This window comes from Schistocerca americana, chromosome 2 (genome assembly GCF_021461395.2).
Source record: "Schistocerca americana isolate TAMUIC-IGC-003095 chromosome 2, iqSchAmer2.1, whole genome shotgun sequence".
NCBI lineage: Eukaryota > Metazoa > Arthropoda > Insecta > Orthoptera > Acrididae > Schistocerca > Schistocerca americana.
In genome coordinates this window covers 254,525,163-254,545,855 of record NC_060120.1, presented here as the reverse complement: position 1 = coordinate 254,545,855, position 20,693 = coordinate 254,525,163, and the positions used below count along the sequence as shown (strand labels likewise).

Here is a 20,693-nt window from a genome sequence, read left to right as displayed (position 1 = left end):
TCTCTTGTGCTGTGTTCTCTAAAATATCTGTTTGCTTAATCTGTGTTTTTCATTTCTTCCCATCTGTGCAGTGGTGGAAGATGAATTTTAATTTATCTCTGCCAATACACTCAGAGAAAAAGTCCCTTATATGGTACAGTTTTAATTTCTCTTCACACAGATTTTCATGTTTATGTGGAAGATTTCAGAATAACTAATACTGTTTCAGTTGATGCTAATGTTTTCTTTTGTATGGATGTTAAAAACAAATTGTAAACTCCTTATATTCTTGTAAGCTTTTTCTTTTTTTCTCCCCCCTCCCCCTCTCCACCTGCATCTCTTAACACAAATGACATGATGGAGCCCTTTGAAAATGACGTGGGTAGTTTCCTTTGTCATCCTTGTTTAGTCCCATTTTGTTCTTGACCTTCTCATCAACAGAATGTTAAACATTCCTTTCAACCTTCCTTGTAGTTAGTCTTTTTTGTGCATTCCACTTGTGCTGTACAGGATTCAGAGCCAAGGACCTGGCTGAATAATCCATCAGATGGCTATATTCACCTGTCTGAAATTTATACACCATAGAGAGTGGATTTATAGCCAAAAAAGAGGAAGTCTGCAACTCTGAAAAGTTGCTCATATTGCTGTAGAACCTCACGGGCCTAATCAGATTAATAGTATTGTTTCATCCTTCAATGAAATGGTACCTCCTTGCATAACCATCAGACTGGTATCTTCCACTGTGTTGTTACACTAGCTGTCAGTTTTCTATGAGATGAATGTCTGACAAGAGTAATACTGGAAACTATTACAAGGTTCATCAGTGAAGAGCACACACCTCCATTCATTCTTGATCCAATCTCTATGTTGCTGACCCCACTCCAAACTGGCCCATCTGTACCCTGTCAAGAGTGGGGTTGTATGTCTGACACATTAACCACTGCTCTGAGCCTCTAATATCCAATTTTTCAGGAAACTGTAACTCTGGAGGCAACTATAAACCCAAGTACAGAGTTCATAAAGAAGCAGCTGTAAACTCAGAGAAACCTGTCTTTCCGACATTGCTAGATTTCATCATGTAGTCCCTGCCTTCAAGTGGCTGTTTATGGTGAAACTTTTGCTCTGGCTGGCTCTGAGCACTATGGGACTTAACATCTATGGTCATCAGTCCCCTAGAACTTAGAACTACTTAAACCTAACTAACCTAAGGACATCACACAACACCCAGCCATCACGAGGCAGAGAAAATCCCTGACCCCGCCGGGAATCGAACCCGGGAACCCGGGCGTGGGAAGCGAGAACGCTACCGCACGACCACGAGATGCGGGCAAACTTTTGCTCACCTACAAAAAACATTGCTTGCGTCTTGGATGGATGCATAAAGCCTAGAAATCACAGTTAAATGTGTTCAAGAATTCTGCCCAACAAAAGCGGTCCGCATGGTGTCATTGTGGCATTACGATGTAAATGTCACCGTGAATGTACCATATTTTAATGAGAGTGCAGAAATGTAATAGGCTTTATGGGTTGACTGCACTGTATATATGAATCAAGTGCCTATTTAAAGCAGGGAGATCTTCTTTCCTGTACAGATATAATAATTCCAATTTGTGCAAAATCTTGACTGATATTTGCAATGGTTGGTCATCTCTTGACTTTTCTTTATTTCCTAGTTGTGATTAGCTTTTGGAGATAACATTGCAGATGTGCCCACAAGTAGTGCTTTCTGCATATTTTTACCAGCAATGCGTGGAATAAAATGCACCTAAAGTAAAAGTGTATAATGTGTGGATTTGATTAGTGAAGGAAGAAAAAGTAATCAAAAATTTTATTCTCCCATAATACACTACCTGCTAAAAACCATGAAGTGCTCAGAAGACATTGTCAGGTGTCAATGTAACTTTGTACACATACACATAATTAGTGGGTATATAACTGCAATTCTCTGTGGCAAGTAGAACTGCCAGTGGAGTGTATTAGTATTTTTCTTGTTTAATGTCGTTACCAGACCTGATAGGCAATACAAGGAGCTTGAACGGCTTCAGGTGTTGAGTGATTACAGTGGAGGACAAGGAGATTATGCATGCTCATGAGACAGCGTTATCAACACTTCACAGATTTTGAATGGGATCTCATTGTGGGTTTCCATTCAGCTGGCTGGTTGAATCATGTAATGTTCAGATTTGTGGGGCATTTGGATATGACAGTGGCCCAATGTTGGATTGGATGGGAACATGAGGACAGGCATACTTGTCATCAAGGTTTTAGTTGGTCTCGTCTGACCACCACAAGGGGGTATCTCCGTATTGAGCACCAGGTGCTTCAGAACCCTTTCACATCTGCGCCTGCTGTCTGAGAACAAGTAGTGGCTCCGCTGCACGACAGTTATCATCCTGAACAATTCATCAGAGACTTGCAGCAGCCAGATTAGGAAATTACCGTACTATGTGTTGTCTGCTACTAACACCACAACCCAAACTGCTGCTTTTGATGGGAAGTGTGGACTGCTGATGAATGGTGTCACATTGTGTTCAGCATTGAATTGCAGTTCTGCACTACTCTGGAAGACAATTGTCGGCAAATATGGCGGCACCCCGGGGAGAGGCCCCATTCTTCCAATGTGTTTGAGAGGCACAGTAGTGTTACTCCTGGCCTCACAGTGTAAGGAGCAATGGTGTATAACTTCAGGTGACAGCTGGCACAACGGTATGTCACAGACACTTTGCATCCTCACGTGTTAACTTCACATGTGACAAATGACGAGGTCACCAGTCCAGTCGGATTAGGGAAGGATGGGAAAGGAAGTTGGCTCTGCCCTTTCAAAGGAACCACCTCTGCATTTGCCTGAAGCGATTTAGAGAAATCACGGAAAACCTAAATCGGGATGGCCAGATGCAGGTTTGAAGCATTGCCCTGCCGAATGTGAGTCCATTGTGGTAACCCCTGCATCACCTTGCTCGGTCGTGACGTGTGGCACATGTCTCTGTGAACTGTCTGTGATGTTGAGGCATTCCTGTGGCCAGTTACATCTACAGATCTGTACGTAGTAGGGCTAGTAGAACCAGCTTGCATTGTTAACTCCATCCCAGTGCCAGTGTTCAGGTTGTCAAGGACCAGTTACAACAGTTGTGGGCCAGCATGCCTTTTGGAGGATACATTGGGTTTCTGACTTCCGTCCCAACCGAATCACTGTATGGATCTAAGCCAGAGGGGGTGCAACTTCATTCTGATAAATGGGCTCACACTTCCAAGTTCTTTGTAAATTTGACTTAATATTGTAATTACTTAAATAGCATCACATAGCCTCTCAGCTAGTGGATTTCATTTCGTATCCTCCCCTTCTGAGAACTCTCTGTTGTTTATTATATATTTATTATTAGGCAGTGTATATTACTGAGAAACATGGTCTAATTTGAAAGTATGTGATAGCATTTAGTGTACTCAGTCACACTTCCATTTATAAACCAAACAGTCTCTCTTTGTAATGAAGCTAAAAAATGTAACCATTATTGCTCAAAAGTGAAACATAAAACCAAAATAAAATAAATCAGCCAAAAATTATGTGAAATTACCCTACTTGCATGGCAACTGGTAGAGTGCAGTAGGGGCATCAGTTCAAAGTTTTTTGCCATTCCATGTTGTGCACAGAGTAGCGAGTGTGTCACTCATTGCCGTCATCTATTTGATGTCTGCTGTCTGATAGAAGCCTCCATGTCTAAAGGAATGGGCACTGTGGTGACTAGAGCCTTTATGAAATACATGAAATGTGTTCACAGTTGCAAATATGGACAACCGTGAGCTGTATAATGGAATGATGACAATGAAAATTTGTGCTGGACCAGGACGCAATCCCAGATTTCCCGCTTTATACATGAGCACTCACCTTAACTGCAGTAGCTAGCCTTGCACAACTCACAGCCACGCCTAAACTTCCTTATGTTGTCATTACTGCATTACAACCTGTACTTGAATACACATTGTGTAATTCCCATACAGGAAATTTTAATTGAAAGTCATTGCCCGGTATCAGCAAATATATATGATATTGCAGAGTCTTACGATTAGACTATCCGAACACACTTTGCAGCCAGACACAAACTTCCATAGCCTAATGGTAAGGCAGCCACATGCGATAAGTGGGAAATCCAGGTTCTAATCTGGGTCTGACACAAATTTTCATTGTTGTCATCCCATTGCATGGCTGATGGTTTCCATATTTGCAACTGCAAGAGCGTTTCATGTCATCTATTCACCTTCTGTTAGATCATCTCAGTTTTCTATTATCTCTTGGGAATCCAGAAAAGAAATTCTTTGGTTTGTCAACCAACCATTTACCCAAATTCATGATCCACACACCTCTGTATCATTTTCATTCAGAATTATGAGTTCCGTTCTAGTCTGCCCACTGATCCATTTGTTTATTTTTCTCTACCTCATAATAAGTTCCAGCATTCAAACCTCAACTGCTTCCTGAGCAACTCTCAGCTTTTCAATGGTTTTTTGTATTAAAGTTCCACGGGTGTCTGCATTAAATCAAAACCAGAAAACACACTATTTGAATCTTAGTTTCAAGCTTGCTATCTTAAGTTTATTCATTTGTTGTTAAAGTTTATCTGCACTAGAGGCAAACAGTACAGGGTCACTAACAAAATGAATTTGCACACATTTCTTTCTTGGTTTCCCATTTTAATGATCGTAAAAACTTCCTCTGGGACTCTTTGAGATTGCTTCTGTTTGTGTGGAACCTTCTTGCACGACTTCTCTATCAATTCTGAATTTCATTCTATCTTGATGAATTCTAATGGAAACTACAGCCTTGAAGTATACATATGTTGATCAGTTTGTTTCTCAAGAGCTGTTGTGCAGATTTTGTTGAAACAGAGTCAAAAGCTTTCTCTGTGGATGCTCTCCAAACAGTGTGGTAATTCATACTCATTGCTCTGTTCTATAATTTTGCTTGTGACTTGCAAATTGTCTGTTATGCTATAACCATTTCTAACCATAGCTTGTTCATTTGTCTGATTAAAGTGCCCCCACCCCCTCCTAGTAAACGATACTGCAATCAGTCATAAGTAATGTTTATTGTCTATCTAGTTTTTGCTGACAGTGTGGCCATCTTCAGTGTAGTAAATGTAGGTTGTAACATTAAAAATGCTTATGTATGCCTGTAATCCTGTTGGGGCTATGTACTTGTACTGAAAATGGCCACACAGTGTCCAAAATCTGGATGTACAATAAACATTATTTGAGACTGACTGCTGCTTGCTGCTTGAAATAAATGCTTTTGCTGGGCACAACTGCGTCCCTTGAAATCGAACCTGTCCCCCCCCCCCCCTCCGTGTACCTTGTACTGAACATTGAACATCAAGATGTTGAGCCTGTAACACTGTATTCAACAATAGGTAGATTGTGCCATTGTTTGGATGCATAATAGTGAAAGTAAACATCATAAACTTTCCATTGAGGCACTCGATTAGTGCTCAAACTGAATTTCAGCAAAGCAATATTGTGGACCTGCATGCGTTCTGAAGAATTGCCCATCCCATGTAACATGAGACATACGCTGTATGCCAGTATTGGTAGGGAGAGGTCTAGGGAAGTGCACATGTTCATCATGCTTGTTCCGGACAGCAGTGGTGTACAAATTGATGTGTAGAACACTGCATCAGCTGAACAATCATTACTGACCACATGACCCTTTATATGAAATTATGATTCTATTGCATCCAGAGTGTCAGTTACAATTGTCAGGAATCAGTTTATGGCAGTTGTTTTACCCTTGGAAGGCTTTTTCAGCACTGTGATGCCCAATCCCATTAGTTTAACAAAAGTTAACTGGAGAGTTGAATAGTACAGAACCACATTTTCTGATGAGAGCAAGTAGGGCGTGGCATTAGTGATGGTCATTTGCAAGTTCAGAGTGAACTCAGAGAGCAGCAATGAGAAGGGTGTATCGCGTAACGACACACAGTACCACTCAGCGTATGTTGTGGACAGCCACTGCGTAAAGTGACTCCATCAGGACAGTTTGTATGTAAAGACTTCTTGAGTTATTCAGCAAGCTCTCTGAGAGGTCTGTCAATGCTGTAGCCTGTTCAGTTTGCAGGCTTGACTCTCATTGAGCATTTGTAAGTCATGATAGGATGGAGTGTGGTCCAGTTTTCATCATTGGCAACATTCTGTGATGACTACTTGTGGTAGCAGCATGTAATAGTTCTCCTGCAATTACATATCTCATTGAATGATGCATGACGTAATTGTGGCTAGAGGTGGCTGCTATTCAAGATAATGAAATGGTAGGAAACAATCTGCCAGTAGGTGTCCATTCTGTGATTGGACCACATACAGTGTACAACCTGTGCGATATGTAAATACAGATGCATACAGGTGGCGCCTTTACTTAAGGATGTTCACTTTTCATTTGTATGTGTTATAGACTGTTGTGTAATTGTGTTATTTGGGTAGTATTCTTGAAAGTAATGGTGTTAAAAACATCAGTCACCAGATTTCATTTACATGTGACCATGTGTGTACATACAAAATAACCAACACAACCACCTCTTGAAACCCAGGATATGCGGTATACCAGTTGATGAGCAATGACTGCTCTGGTTTCTGTGTTGACACTTCAGCCAATGACATGTTAAGTGAGAATAAAAGATCCCAAAGAGTATACACTGATAAAGCACAATATCTAACTGCAGAGTCATTATGAAGTTTTCATCTGCTTTACGACTCTTTCAGAACTCTGCAGATAGGGACTTCAGTTGTAGCTTGTTTGGTTAACATCGTTGACCTGGGATTTAATGTACACTAAAAGTTCGTCAGTGTGGTTTCCTGTGTTGTTTCCAAGCCCATTCACCCTTTTTTCCACTTAAATTCAAGTTTAAAAGTTTCTGACTTCCCATTATTGTACTATCATAAGGTTTCTACATTGACATGAAATTCCAGACAGTTTTCCTCTTTAATCTATGAACACTCCCCTTTCCTCTATCTTTCATTTGGCAGAAGCAACAGCCCATTATTATTAGTTTTTATTGTTATTGTGATGCCTGAATTTTTTCCAGCTTTGTAACTATGCTTTTGTGAGGAGGAGGATGTGCACAGTCATAAATTTTAAGTGCTATTTACATTCTTTTCCCCTTTTCTGGAAAGAAAGGAATTGACACACACGGTTATGGAAGCTGTTGTTACCAACTAAGAAAGTGGAAAAACTATTGCAAGAAACTAATGAGAGAATATGATGGTACAGAAAAATACTTGATCAAAATAAGAAATTGAGGTGCAAAAGTCAGTGGATTGTGCAGGAGCATATGTGCTACCATAAAGTGCATGAAATGATGATGATTATGGAAATTTTCTGCATTTCTTATTGTGATACTCTGGTACCAATGTGCAAAATAAATCCATTAATTTGCCGTTTTCCTCTAATTTTAATTGGACTATCTAGAACTTGGCCAGGCAATATTTCAGAGATGTTTTATGTTGATATCAGTTGATTGCACAACCACCAGTTTTGCATGAATCATAGCATGAAGTACATGAGAGTGTTATGAAATTCATAATAAATCTTACCCATTTTTAAACTATAATTTTTGTTCAGTTTACAGGAATATGATGTAAATAGTTTTTTGACAGTACAGAGTTAGGTAGAGAAACTAATACTTATTTATATTGGGAGTATAGCACATAGGAGGGGGGGGGGGGGGGGGGGGGGGGAGAGAAATTGAGTTTAGGAACTAGGCTTCTACTTGTTGATCCAGTGTCAGAAGGAAAATGTGATGTCTACATCTGCATCTACATGGATACTCTGCAAATCATATTTAAGTGCCTGGCAGAGAGGGTTCATTGAACCACCTTCACAATTTTCTATTATTACAATCTCGTATTGCTCGCGGAAAGAATGGACACATATATGTTTCTGTAGGTGCTCTGATTTCCCTTATTTTATTGTGGTGATCGTTTCTCCCTATTTAGGTCGGTGTCGACAAAATATTTTCGCATTCGGAGGAGAGAGTTGGTGTGGAATTTCATGAGAAGATTCCACAGCAATGAAAAAGCCTTTCTTTTAATGATGTCCAGCCCAGATCCTATATAATTTCAGTGACACTCTCCCCCATATTTTGCAATAATATAAAACGTGCTGCCCTTCTTTGAACTTTTTCGATGTACTCCGTCAGTCCTATCTGGTAAGGATCCCACACCACGTAGCAGTATTCTAAAAGAGGACGGACAAGCGTAGTGTAGGCAGTCTCCTTAGTAGATCTGTTACATTTTCTAAGTGTCCTGTCAGTAAAACTCAGTCTTTGGTTAGCCTCCCCCACAACATTTTCTGTGTTCCTTCCAATTTAAGTTTTTCTTAATTGTAATTTCTAGGTATTTAGTTGAATTTATGGCCTTTAGATTTGACTGATTTATCATGTAACCGAAGTTTAACGAATTCCTTTTAGCACTTATGTGGATAATCTCACACATTTCGTTATTTAGGGTAAAAGTAGAAAATGGATAGAAATGACAGAGGATATTGGGGGGGGAGGGGGGGGGTTCGGTATACTCCAAGGTTTTGATTTATAGGGAGAGCAGCAGGCACTGCAAAGTTTAAGGTGAATTTTCTTGCCACTCACATCCAACAAACTCATCTGTTTACTGGACTATTGTGATTGATCTTTTCTCTTGTTGTTTATATAAATTTTCATATAGACAGTGTAATCCATTGCCCAAAGTTGGGTCCACTAAAGAAAATGATGTAGTGGTGCTTCCTGTGACCAGGCTTTATGTGACAAAGTGTTTTTCATCGCGATGATGTATGAAAATGTGTGTGGATGTCTGGAGATATAGAACCATAGATGGCATCAGTGTAATGCCGAAACTGGTAGCACATAGAAGTTAATAAAATAAAATAAATTTCTACAATACATACATCAAGGAGGTCGATTGTGTCCGGCATTTTGCCCACCACAACTAGAACAACTTTTCGTCACCCTCCCAATCTCCATGATACCTTTGTCGAACCAGATTTTCCTTCTGCACCTGTTTCTCTACCCAATGACTTCTACTCCTGTGACCATCCAAACTATAAGAATTGCCCCTTTCACCCTCTTACTACCACCAATACTATCCCTATAACAGGCAAAACATATACAATCAAAGGGTGAGCCATCTGTGAAAAAACTGGCTTTTTACATTGGCATGAGAACAGCCAAGGTCCCAGTTATGATGCTTGGGCATAGGCAGAGGTTGTATGATTCCAACCCACAATATCCTGTGATTCTTCAACTTCTCCTGGCGTACTTTGTGTTGAAATAGTTCACGGGTGACCTGCTGGATGTTGGTATCCAAGGGGCACAATATTTTGGCAGACGACATTGCCATCAGGTGCACTGATGAACTGACTGATGGGGTTCTGGCACCACACTTTAACCTCCTGCCCCCCTCCCTCTGATGAGCTACTCCATCATCCGTCCACACCCAGCACCCCTAGCCCCATTGTTACCATCAGCCCAGTGTTCTGTCCCAGGTTCACACCCAGGTGCTGCGTGTGCTGGTGGCACCTCTGCTGTTCCTCCATCTTCCCCAGAGGTCAGTTCATTGTCTAGTATTTCATTCCGCTTCTTGACCATTCTAATAGCTGGGTCCAATGCCTTGCTAAGTACAAATACGCTATCACAATTTATCAGTGATTTTATTACTCAAACCTCAGTAGATTCCTTAATGGCATGGTCTCAGAATTTGGATGTCTGTGTCAGAACCTTGGTGTGATTACAGTCAGTTCCAAGCAGTTCCATCAGGGAATGTTCTGCAACTGCCGGATTGTTAAGCTGCCACAATCTGATATGGTGATGTTGTTCTTGGCAACAATCTTTGACAGTACACACCATCTGGTCTATGTAAGTCTTACCACATTGCCAGGGTATCTGATAGACCCCGGATTCTGTAGTCCATGGTCATCTTTCACACTGTCAAGTAGTGCCTGTGTTTTGGCTGGTGGTGGAAAACTGTCTTCACTTGGGGTTTACGAAGAATTTGTCCTATCCTTCCATATAACGCACCACAAAAAGGAATGACTGCAGTGGCAGTTTCCTCATGAGAACACTCATCTGGTTCCATTGGTTGTACAGAGAGTGTAGGACATAAGGCTTTCCAAATTTGCCTACACCTTGTAGCCATTCTTCTGGAAAACCGCCCTCAGATGTTCGAGTTCTTCATTGATACTTTCATTGTCAGAGATAGTGTGAGCCCTGTGTACCAATGTTTTGAGCATACCATTTCTCTGAGCCAGCTGATGTCACCCTCAGCATATAAGTATAGGTCAGTGTGTGTTTTCTTCCAGAATACTCTGTGGCCCACCATACTGTCCACTCCTTTTGTAACCAGGACATGTCCTCTCCTTTTGTAACCAGGACATCCAGAAAGGGTAGCACGCTGTCCACCTCAACCTCCATGATGAATCTGATGTCCTGGTGTATGGAAGTAGGATGTGTAAGCCTCGTCATTCAGCGTGTCTCTCCCATGTGGTCATATGCTGAAAGTGTCATGTACATACCGGAAGAAACAGATAGGTTTCCAGTGTGCTAATTTCAGGACTTCCTCCTTGAAATATTTCACGTACATATTGGCGACAACTGGTGAAAGCAGACTGCCCAGAGCTCCTCCTTCCATCCGCTCGTAGTGGGTACCATAGAAAAGAAAGTATGTCGATGACAAGATGTGTCTAATGAGGTTGGTTGTCCCTACATCAAATTTGTGGCCAATAAGTTCTAAGGATTCTTGTAAAGGCAGTCTGGTAAAAAGAGAAAAAACATCGAAACTTACAAGGATGTCATTATCTTTAAGCTTGAAGTTGTTAAGGTGTCCAACAAAATCCACAGAGTTGCAGATTTGATGTGAAGATTTCCCCATGTAACAGCTAAGCAAATCCTTTAGGTACTTAGCAAGTGAGTATGTCAGAGCACCAATGTTGCTGACAATAGAACATATGGAACCGCATCCTTGCGACCCTTCAGCTGTGCGTAAAGTCTTTGAGGAACTGATGCTCTCTGTCTTATCTCCTTAATAACCTCATCGGGCAAGCCGGAGTCTTTGAGAAGAACCATGATCTTCTTCTCCACACTTTTGGTAGGGTCAGTATCAGTTTTCGGGTGTACACTGTCTTCTAACAGGCCCAGCATTTTCTCGAAGTAATTCTGGTGAGATAGGACCACAGTTGTGTTGCTCTTGTTGGCTGGAAAGACCGCAATGTCAGGTCTTTTCTTTATAGCTGCCCTCTCCATGCTAGAGACATTTGGTTTTATAGGTTTTTTTGTTGCGTGAGAGCAGAAAAGGTTTCACAACATACTTCGGCTGCTTCAGGGGGCATTCTTGTTGCTATCTATTCAACTGAACTGATGATATCCATGACAGGTGCGGATTCGGTCCTTTCTTAAGAAGTGATCCTGCATCCTCATCCAGTTGCTTTTCTGTGGGATTGATAATAGTCTTGTAGGCAACATCATGAGGTTTCCTCTCAGATATACACTTGAACTTCAGTATTTGGCATCCGGTGGCCTTTCTTTGGACAGAGTCTGCTGTGGCCCATGTGACACCATGAATCCAGCCCTACATCCAAGAACTGAACTGGTTGGGGAGCTACAGATGTAATTTGTAAAGATCTTTGTTGGTCGAGTCCAGGCACCAGTGAGTAAAGTGGACTCTCTCATATTCCACGGCTAGGCAGGCATATTTCTTGATTCTTCCGGCAGTCGCTGAGTTGATATGATACTTCACTTTGATGAAATTCAGTACTAAACGTTCTTCATGGCATCTCATATGAAATGTAAATGCACTCAACAAACGGGTTCTCCAGTGGTGCAGCTTATCAAGGCTTTTCATGTTGTGATACATCTCCTCCCTGTAGAGGTATACGATGTGATTTTTCAGCTTCTTCTGGCTTACTTCCATCAAGACTCTGATCTCAGCATTTCTTCTCAGTAACTACTGCTTTCTTCACTCCCTTTTAGTTTTCCGTATCTTTAATGCTCTGACCTTTCACTTTTTCCTCCCCCCCCCCCCCCCCCCCCCACCTCCATCTCACATTTACTACATACAATGCACTTATCTTGCTGGGCTTATTAACTCTTGCACGATTTGTAGTCAGTGCTCTCTGCCTTTTGTATTACGCTAACTTCCACCCTTTAGCTATCAGGCTTCAAATCTCGTCCAGCACAGTCCCCAACTATCATTCTTTCCTTCTCATCCAATCCTGTAAATGTCCTCTGACCTTTGTTTCTAAGCGACCTTTTGGTACTATCCCCATTTCCTATACCTCACCTCTCTTCCTTCCCCTTCAGCAATTCTGCCAGAAGAAGGAGCCACTGGCTCCGAAAGCTTGCAGATTTCAGTATCTTTGTGTGTGTTTTCTCCTGCCGTCACTTGGTGAGTACATTTGTTACAAAATGGAATAGCAGCATTACAAAACGTTATAGATATAACTATGCAGCACCTCATAATCCTAATTTTTACCCCTTCCCTTGCAGGATTTTTTGGATTTTTTGCTTGAAACTTGTAGTCCAAAGTTGTTGACAAGTTGGTGATGCTAGGGCATTCATAATTGTTCTGTCAGCATTTGATCCCTTGAGATATTCTCCAAAATCATTTCTATTTTCCAGTGAATGATATCATGGTTGGTGTATTTGCTCAAGCCTTGTGATTCTGTGGGGTGTAAGAGAAATTAAGAAGTTGTGCCTCTTTTGTTTTTGCTGGTTTTCTTTCATTCTCACTTGTAGTCAGAATTCCTGGTATACAATTTATCAGATTTCAATTTCAGAAGGGATTATTTGTATTGTACTTTGTTGCGAAGTCAGCTCAGCCTTTTTCCGTGCCCGCCTTTAAGTGAAGATGGTCCAACTTACTGTTTATGTCTTTGGTTGTCAAGTTCTATTAATGTTTCCATGCAGTTGTTGCACATACTGTTTTTAATAATGTAGAGTTTGCGTAATGAGTTGCGAACCAGAGAGGTGATTTCATGTGACTCAAATAATACCGGTATATTCTAGAGACTCCAAAAAAGTAGGGGGCTTTTTGTTGTTAAAGGACAAAATGAAACATATTAAAGCAGCATTTCATTAGATTGTCTTCAGCATCTGTTTTTCTATGCATTTTACTCTTCTTTTTCTAACTCTCGTAGGTTGCAGAAAGGTATTGAATCATATTCATTTCATTGAGCTTATGCCACAATAGGCCAGTGTGTTGGTGTCCCCCCCCCCCCCCCCCCCCCCCCTTTGTGAAGTGTGTTGTAATCTTTCCTAACATATTCTTCTATAGTGCATGCTACAATAGTAGGCAAAATGAATATTAGTCACCCATATTGTCCTGTTCACTCCCACCGCTAGACCCCGTCCTCATTATGTTGTGCAGGAGTATAATTACACAAACTGTATTCATAATTGTGTTTATAGCTGCAAGCAGCACCTAATGACCTTTTTTGGTCTTGTTGCTTTAGAAACTTCTTAGCACTAGCATCAAATGTGTTGAATATGTACATGAAGCAGAGTGAAAGACAAAAAATATGTTGACAATATTAGTCAGTCGTGTGGAAATGCACAATCGCTACTGAAAAGTAGATTGTGTTATTTAATTTTTAACAAAATGTTTCTGAAATAAGTGATAGGAAGTTTTTGTGTAATTGATAAATGCCAAAAGTTTATTTTTAAAAGCCTGTACCATATGCAGTGTGTTACATTGTTGCAATCATTTAAAGATTTTGATAGTTTCTAATTAATGGAATTTAAGTATAACCCATTCTTAATTGCTGATTCATTTTTAGTATGTGGAGTTTATGTTCAATGTACGCCACTTGATCATTTTTCTTTTTTTTGTGTGTGTGTACAGGTGTGTGGGAAGGCATTCTCTAGTGCTGCCGACTTAACGAGGCATGGCAAAGCTCATCTCGGTGGGAGCATGCTGACTTGCTCAATCTGCTTCCACGTCTTCGCAAACGCTGCCAGTTTGGAACGCCACGAGAAGCGGCACTCAGCAGACAAACCATACGCCTGTTCGGTGTGCGGCAAGACGTTCGCACGCAAAGAGCACCTAGACAACCACACCCGCTGCCACACTGGAGAGACGCCTTACCGCTGCCAGTACTGCACCAAGACGTTCACGCGCAAGGAACACATGGTCAACCACATCAGGAAGCACACAGGTGAGACGCCTCACCGCTGCGACATCTGCAAGAAGTCTTTCACACGAAAGGAACACTTCACGAACCACATAATGTGGCACACAGGCGAGACACCTCACGCCTGCCAGATCTGCGGGAAGAAGTACACGCGGAAGGAGCACCTGGCCAACCACGTGCGGTCGCACACCAACGACACGCCATTCCGCTGCGAGATGTGCGGCAAATCGTTCACGCGGAAGGAGCACTTCACGAACCACATCATGTGGCACACGGGTGAGACGCCTCACCGGTGCGACTTCTGCTCAAAGACGTTCACACGAAAGGAGCACCTGCTGAACCACGTGCGCCAGCACACCGGGGAATCTCCGCACCGCTGCAACTTCTGCTCCAAGTCGTTCACGCGCAAGGAGCACCTGGTGAACCACGTCCGCCAGCACACAGGTGAGACACCCTTCCACTGCGGGTACTGTCCCAAGGCCTTCGCCCGCAAGGACCACCTGGCGAACCACGTCCGCCAGCACACGGGCGAATCGCCACACAAGTGCCACTTCTGTACGAAATGTTTTACCCGTAAAGAGCACCTCACCAACCACGTAAGGCAGCACACAGGCGAGTCTCCCCACCGCTGTCAGTACTGCTCCAAGTCTTTTACCCGAAAGGAACACTTGACTAATCACGTGCGTATCCACACAGGCGAGTCTCCGCACCGTTGCGAGTTCTGCGCCAAGACATTCACCCGGAAGGAGCACCTGACCAACCACCTGCGGTGCCACACCGGCGAGACCCCTCACTGCTGCCACGTCTGCTCCAAACCGTTCACCCGCAAGGAGCATCTCGTGAACCACATGCGCAGCCACACGGGCGAGCGGCCTTTCGGCTGCGCTGAATGTGGAAAATCCTTTCCCCTTAAGGGTAACCTACTGTTCCACCAGCGGTCACACAACAAAGGTGCAGCTGCCGAAAGACCTTTCCGCTGTGATCTCTGCCCTAAGGACTTTGTATGTAAAGGGCACCTGGTCTCCCACCGCCGTAGTCATTCTGGCGATCGGCCACACTCATGTCCGGACTGTGGGAAAACTTTTGTGGAGAAGGGAAATATGCTCCGGCACTTGCGCAAGCATTCAGCAGTCGGTCAACAACTGTCTCTAGTACCACACCACCATGGCGTTGTCGTTCAGCATTTGGCACATCATCCTCCCACGCTTCCTCCCACAGCTCCTCCTCCTGCCCACCCACAAGCTGCTATCCAGCATCCTCCACAGCCACAACCACAGTCACAGCCACAGTCATCACAGCAACCCCCATCTCATCAACAGCAGCAGCAACAGGCGCAGCAGCAGCAGCAGCAGCAGCAGGCACAGACCCAACAACCTCCACCACCACAAGCACCACAACCACAACCACAACCACCACCGCCACCACCACAGCAACAACAGCCTCCCCCACTTCCAGGACCACCTCATTCCGCAGTTGTTGTACCGACACAAAATGCTGTCCTAGCCACGTACTGAATCCAGTAATAAACTGCTTGCAGTTGTTAATTGTTCCTGAGTCCAATGAGTATAATATTTTCAGTCTTCTAATTTAATGCTATGTGCCATATCTGCCAATATTTTCAGATTTCTTCTACAACCAGCATTAATTCAGACATTACACAGGTAACTTTTAATATGTTTGCATAATCATGTAATTATTTGAATTTTTTAATACTCAGTAAGTAGGAAAAACAATTTTTTTAGATTGAAGCAAGAAACAGCAAATTGTGTACTATTGTGTAATTTTTATAATTGACAGAGCCTCAGTTCAGCATCTGTTAAGTGAGTTTGTTCTTCTTATTTGTAATTTGAAATTTAGTCCGCCAAACTTAAATGCTTCAGAAATTTCAATCATGACTCACAATTTGAAAAGAATAGTGTTGGTTTGTGACTCGCCTGTGCTACATATTGTTTCAAAATTTACATGTGCATGTTCATTACATGTCAGTACTTTGTTTCTTCATGATGCTTTGTGAGCTTAGATTTGATCAACTACTGTGAAGTTAAGATCTGAGCCCCTTTTAGTGTAAGGAATTCTTTGTTTCTGAATCAAGAATTTGAAATTTTTATAATTGTGTAATTATCACTAAAGGATTGGACACACACCAAAAAAATGTGATAGAACAAATGGGTGATGCATTATAGAACAGTGTATATTTCATTCACTTGGGACCAGAATATTTCTTTCCATAGTCACATCAGATTTTTGAAAGCACCAGCTTTTGATCAAGCATTGGTTAAAAATGTTAGATTTTAAACTAACTTAAATCCCCTTACTGTTCACTTATATATTAAAAGTTGGTTTCTTTCCAACTTGAAGTGCTTTTCATGTACATTGCTGGACATTACGTTGAAGTTAATTATGGTATTCTAATAGAAGTCTTAAAATCTTACTTCAGAGTAGACCTCAGATAGTTATTAAAATAATGGTGTCGACAGTAAATATCACTGCTATGGATTCACAGTAAAAGTCTGAGAACTGGAACTTTATCTTCATGATTGTCCAGGACAAATTTTTAAAGGAAGGTTCTTTTTCATGGTACAAATTAATCATCCTAATTTTTTCTTGTTATTGAATAAGTATTATTTTTTGCATCTCACATTACAGCATATTTAAAATACGACTAAACATTGTTCATTTGCACAATATGTGTGCATGTTGCTTATTAGGTGTGGCATATCAAGTGATTCAGTTTCTGATCGCAATAATTATAAAATGCCTTTGTGTAGATGTTTGCACGTCAGCATTCTGATAAATATTTTGTATAAAGCATGGTATTTTTGAGAAGCTTTAGACCTTAGGAGATCTTTACTCTAGTTGTGATACTGTAGGTTTTAAAGCTTTTAGATGGCAGCTAAAGGGGAAAAAAACAGTCATTGCATTATTAATATAAAAAAGTACCTTAAATCAGTGTGTGTTTGAGAGAGAGAGAGAGAGAGAGAGAGAGCAGCAAAAAGGGTGCTTACAAATAACAACAATGGCATAATTGACAGCAGTTTTTAAAATATTTTTCACTTTAGATAGCACAGAAGTTCCATCTAGTATTTGTTGTCCATTTTTGTATTTGCCAGTGTATGTTACCCCTCCAATTCATTGCAAGAGGAAAGCAAATCTCAGTTGCCATACGTTGTTGAGCATATTTTAAGTTGCTGGCAGTTTTCTGTTTGTTCCAGAGTGAGGTTCTTTGTAAAATTAAATACAGGTAGTCTATCCCTTCTTCTTCTCAAGCATTAGAAGTCACTTTTGTTTAAGCTGTTTAAAAGTACCATTCTGTAAGAAAATAAGCTTCATGCTATTATTCTTTGCCCATAAACTTTTCGTTCCACAAAAGAGCTACAGAGTTGAATTCTACCTGTGACTAATAAATTTACACAGTGGTTTGTAATTTAAATAGCTCCCTATATTAGAATAACTTCTCATTTGTGGTATTTGACATATCTGCATGGCTATTGTTGGAGTGTTGATCCATTTATATTCATAAAATTCAGAGGAAACACATCCAGCTTCAATCATGGTCATGACTCTTGTGAAAAATTCCGATGAATTTTGAATCTTGAAGGTTAAGGTGCGGAAGTTATTATTTTGTTACAGTTTACTAATGGTAAATCCACTGGCCCTATTATACCAGGTGGCATGCTGAGGATTATCATGTACACATAATGTTAAAATAATATATTGAGCAGCTGAAGATCAGTCTTCAGGGATTAAAATGCATTGCGCTTTCTCATGAACACCATTGTTGTATCTGATCATGGTATTTTTTCTATTAAATTTTACAAGTATTTGACATTTCCTCTGACCATTGTGAAGAAACATTATTTCACAACAATAATATTTTTTGGTTTTGATGTAATCAAGTATGACTGTTTCATACACTGCCTTCATTTCATTAATACTGCCATGAACTGACTACTATTAATTTTATAATATATTAGGGATGAATGGACAGCTAGTCTATGGAATAACAGATTTACTGCTGCAAAACCATTTAAATTTACCGTTAGGAACAAGTATGTTATTTCTATAAAAATAATGCATTGCTCTTGCATTGTTAAAGGCAGTTTTGGATCAGTCTATTAAATTATTGGCAGTGTCATCTACCAGCAGCTTCATTAATCGTTTCTGTTAAAACATCATTGCTTCGGTCTAACTCAAGGTTTAATTCCAGATTTTAAGGAATTTTTCTTCTGTCTCGTACTTACCAGCTGTCTTACCATGTTTCCTCTCTAAGGTATCTTATTTTTTCCTGCCTTTGGAGGAACATCATGTTAGTCATAGCTACCTCATTTTGGATTGCCCTCCGTTATTATTTTCATATAGAAACTGAAAATTGTACAAATGAAAGTTTCAGTAAGATATTCATATTTCTGTACTGTCCTCTTTCCACCTTTGTACTCACACTTATTGGCTTCATGTTTTGTCTTTTTTGCCCTACCAAATTTTCTTCCAGACCATCAACAAAAACTAAAATAAGGGAACTGCCAAACTAGTGAAACTCCCTCAGTAATTGCTAATCTTTGTAATTTGATGATTTTTGTCATAAAATATTACTTCACTTGGTTCTGTTAAAAGTTTTTCATTTAATAAGCATTGGATAATGTTGTAAAATCAGTTTGTCTAAGTCTTAGAATCTTTAGTGAACCAAATTAAATTCCCTTGAATATGATCATGTGATGTAGAGAAAATTTGTGGTAACATGTGTCAGTTCTGTTTTATATTTTTATGTACATATATGTCCTGCATTGGGTGATTCGTTGATAACATGTTGTGAAAAGAAGAAAACCTTATTTGACCTGTGTGATAATTTTGCAGTTGTTCCTGATAATCTGATTACAGACATCGCATATCTAGTATTTTAAAATAAATTTTCTTTGTATTTGAGATTGAATATATCATGAATCATTTATTGTGTAATTATAACATTTTAATACAAACATAATAAAATGTGAATACAAGTTCCTGTTGTTCATCATTTTTCTCAAACCAGTTGCTGAACAATTGAAACATAGTAGATAAATAGGCCTTTTTAAACATCGTGATTAGTTTCATTTCTCTTTTCTTTCTTTTTCCTTCTCTTCTGTCTCCAGTCCTCTATCATATGTTGAGAAGTTTTGCTAAAATACAACGATATTTCTGCAAATATCTGTTAACAATAAATGTCACTGTAACTGCTCACTAAATGTACTTTACAGCTTTGATGAAAATTTTAAAACTGTAATTTGACTACACATACTTGTATAAGAGGTGAAAAATAGTCATGTGGCTAAATACATGCATTCAGTTCTGTTGTGCGTGTTCATCGTGCTGCTGTCATGATTGAACTAGATATTCTTCTTTTTATTATTATTATTATTATTATTTAAACAACGTGATATGCTGAAGTAAGGTATGGTTCAGTTCAGTGCATGTGTAAAACACGAAAGATAACAACCACCTTATCATTTGTTCATCTGCTCCATATTCCATTTGTAAAGTATCATATTTCTGTCATCAGTTTTCTCTTAACTGTAAGGCTCACAAATAATCTTCTTATTTGTACTGTGAGTTTGAAGAGTATTAGCATTTTACTCTCAACAAGTAAATATTGCATTGTATTCCTAAATTGTTTGTTCTGTTTTTAATTGACAGGATTCAGCAGAAGATTTATTGACATGTTTTTCCAGCTAGGCTTCTTGAGCAATTGATTTCTGTGATATAACTCAGTTTCAGGCACTGGCTTCACCATGGCGCAAATGACTCCCAGACGACCAGTGGTTGTAATACCATTTTTAATGGTCCCCTTCTCGCTGGCTCCACCACTGCTCCACATTCACTTCATACAAGAAAGGAAAACAGTTTCCCTTTCCCACTACATTTATTCTTATTCAATTTACTCAAGAGCATCTCTTGTCGATGGCTTTCCAATGGTGTTGGGATGTTTACAAATATCCCAAAACACTACAAATCTCAGTAAGTAGATGCACAAGACAATATTCCTGTTTCATCAAACATAATTGTATGTTTATGCATGGGGTGTGTACGACAACAGCAGATGCTGAGAGGCAACAGAGAAATTAGCTGGGTCATCCACCTTCTAATGAAAGCAGCACCACCAGTGTTGTGCAGTTATAGACATTGACAATCTGTGATAGCATATGAAAGTTTGGTGCCTTGGTGATATCTCATTGAAATAAATTGGGCAACAAAGTGATGTACCAAATGACCTACTGAAATTTCATAGTGATAATGATGTAGGAAGTTGCAGAAGCTTGAGGTTTTTTTTTTTTTTTTTTTTTTTTTTTTTTTTTTTTTTTTTTTTTTTTTTTTTTTTTGGGGGGGGGGGGGGGGTATGGAGGGTTGCAAATGTCCCAAAAACTCCATTCAGAATTTATTCGATGTAGACAAATGCTGTCTCATTAGAGGCTCTTAATGATGCCATGGGATATCAAGATTTATTGGAGACCTTTTCAGCTACATTCCATACACAGTAACCAAAGGGTTTTAAATTCGAAATGTTGGGAGGCCACTACTCCTTAGACCA

General features: G+C 40.3%; 1 protein-coding gene across 1 annotated transcript in view; it reads left to right on the top strand.

Annotated features, from left to right (window-relative positions):
- The window catches only part of LOC124595700 (zinc finger protein with KRAB and SCAN domains 7-like), a 207,970-nt gene extending 188,842 nt beyond the window's left edge, over positions 1-19,128 (top strand). Inside the window, exons 12-13 of the mRNA XM_047134560.1 lie at positions 13,846-14,578; positions 14,831-19,128. Of these exons, the coding sequence (XP_046990516.1) occupies positions 13,846-14,578; positions 14,831-15,648 (1,551 nt within the window). The 3' untranslated portion in view covers positions 15,649-19,128. The remainder of the gene's footprint in view (positions 1-13,845; positions 14,579-14,830) is intronic.
- The last annotated feature ends 1,565 nt before the right edge of the window (positions 19,129-20,693 follow it).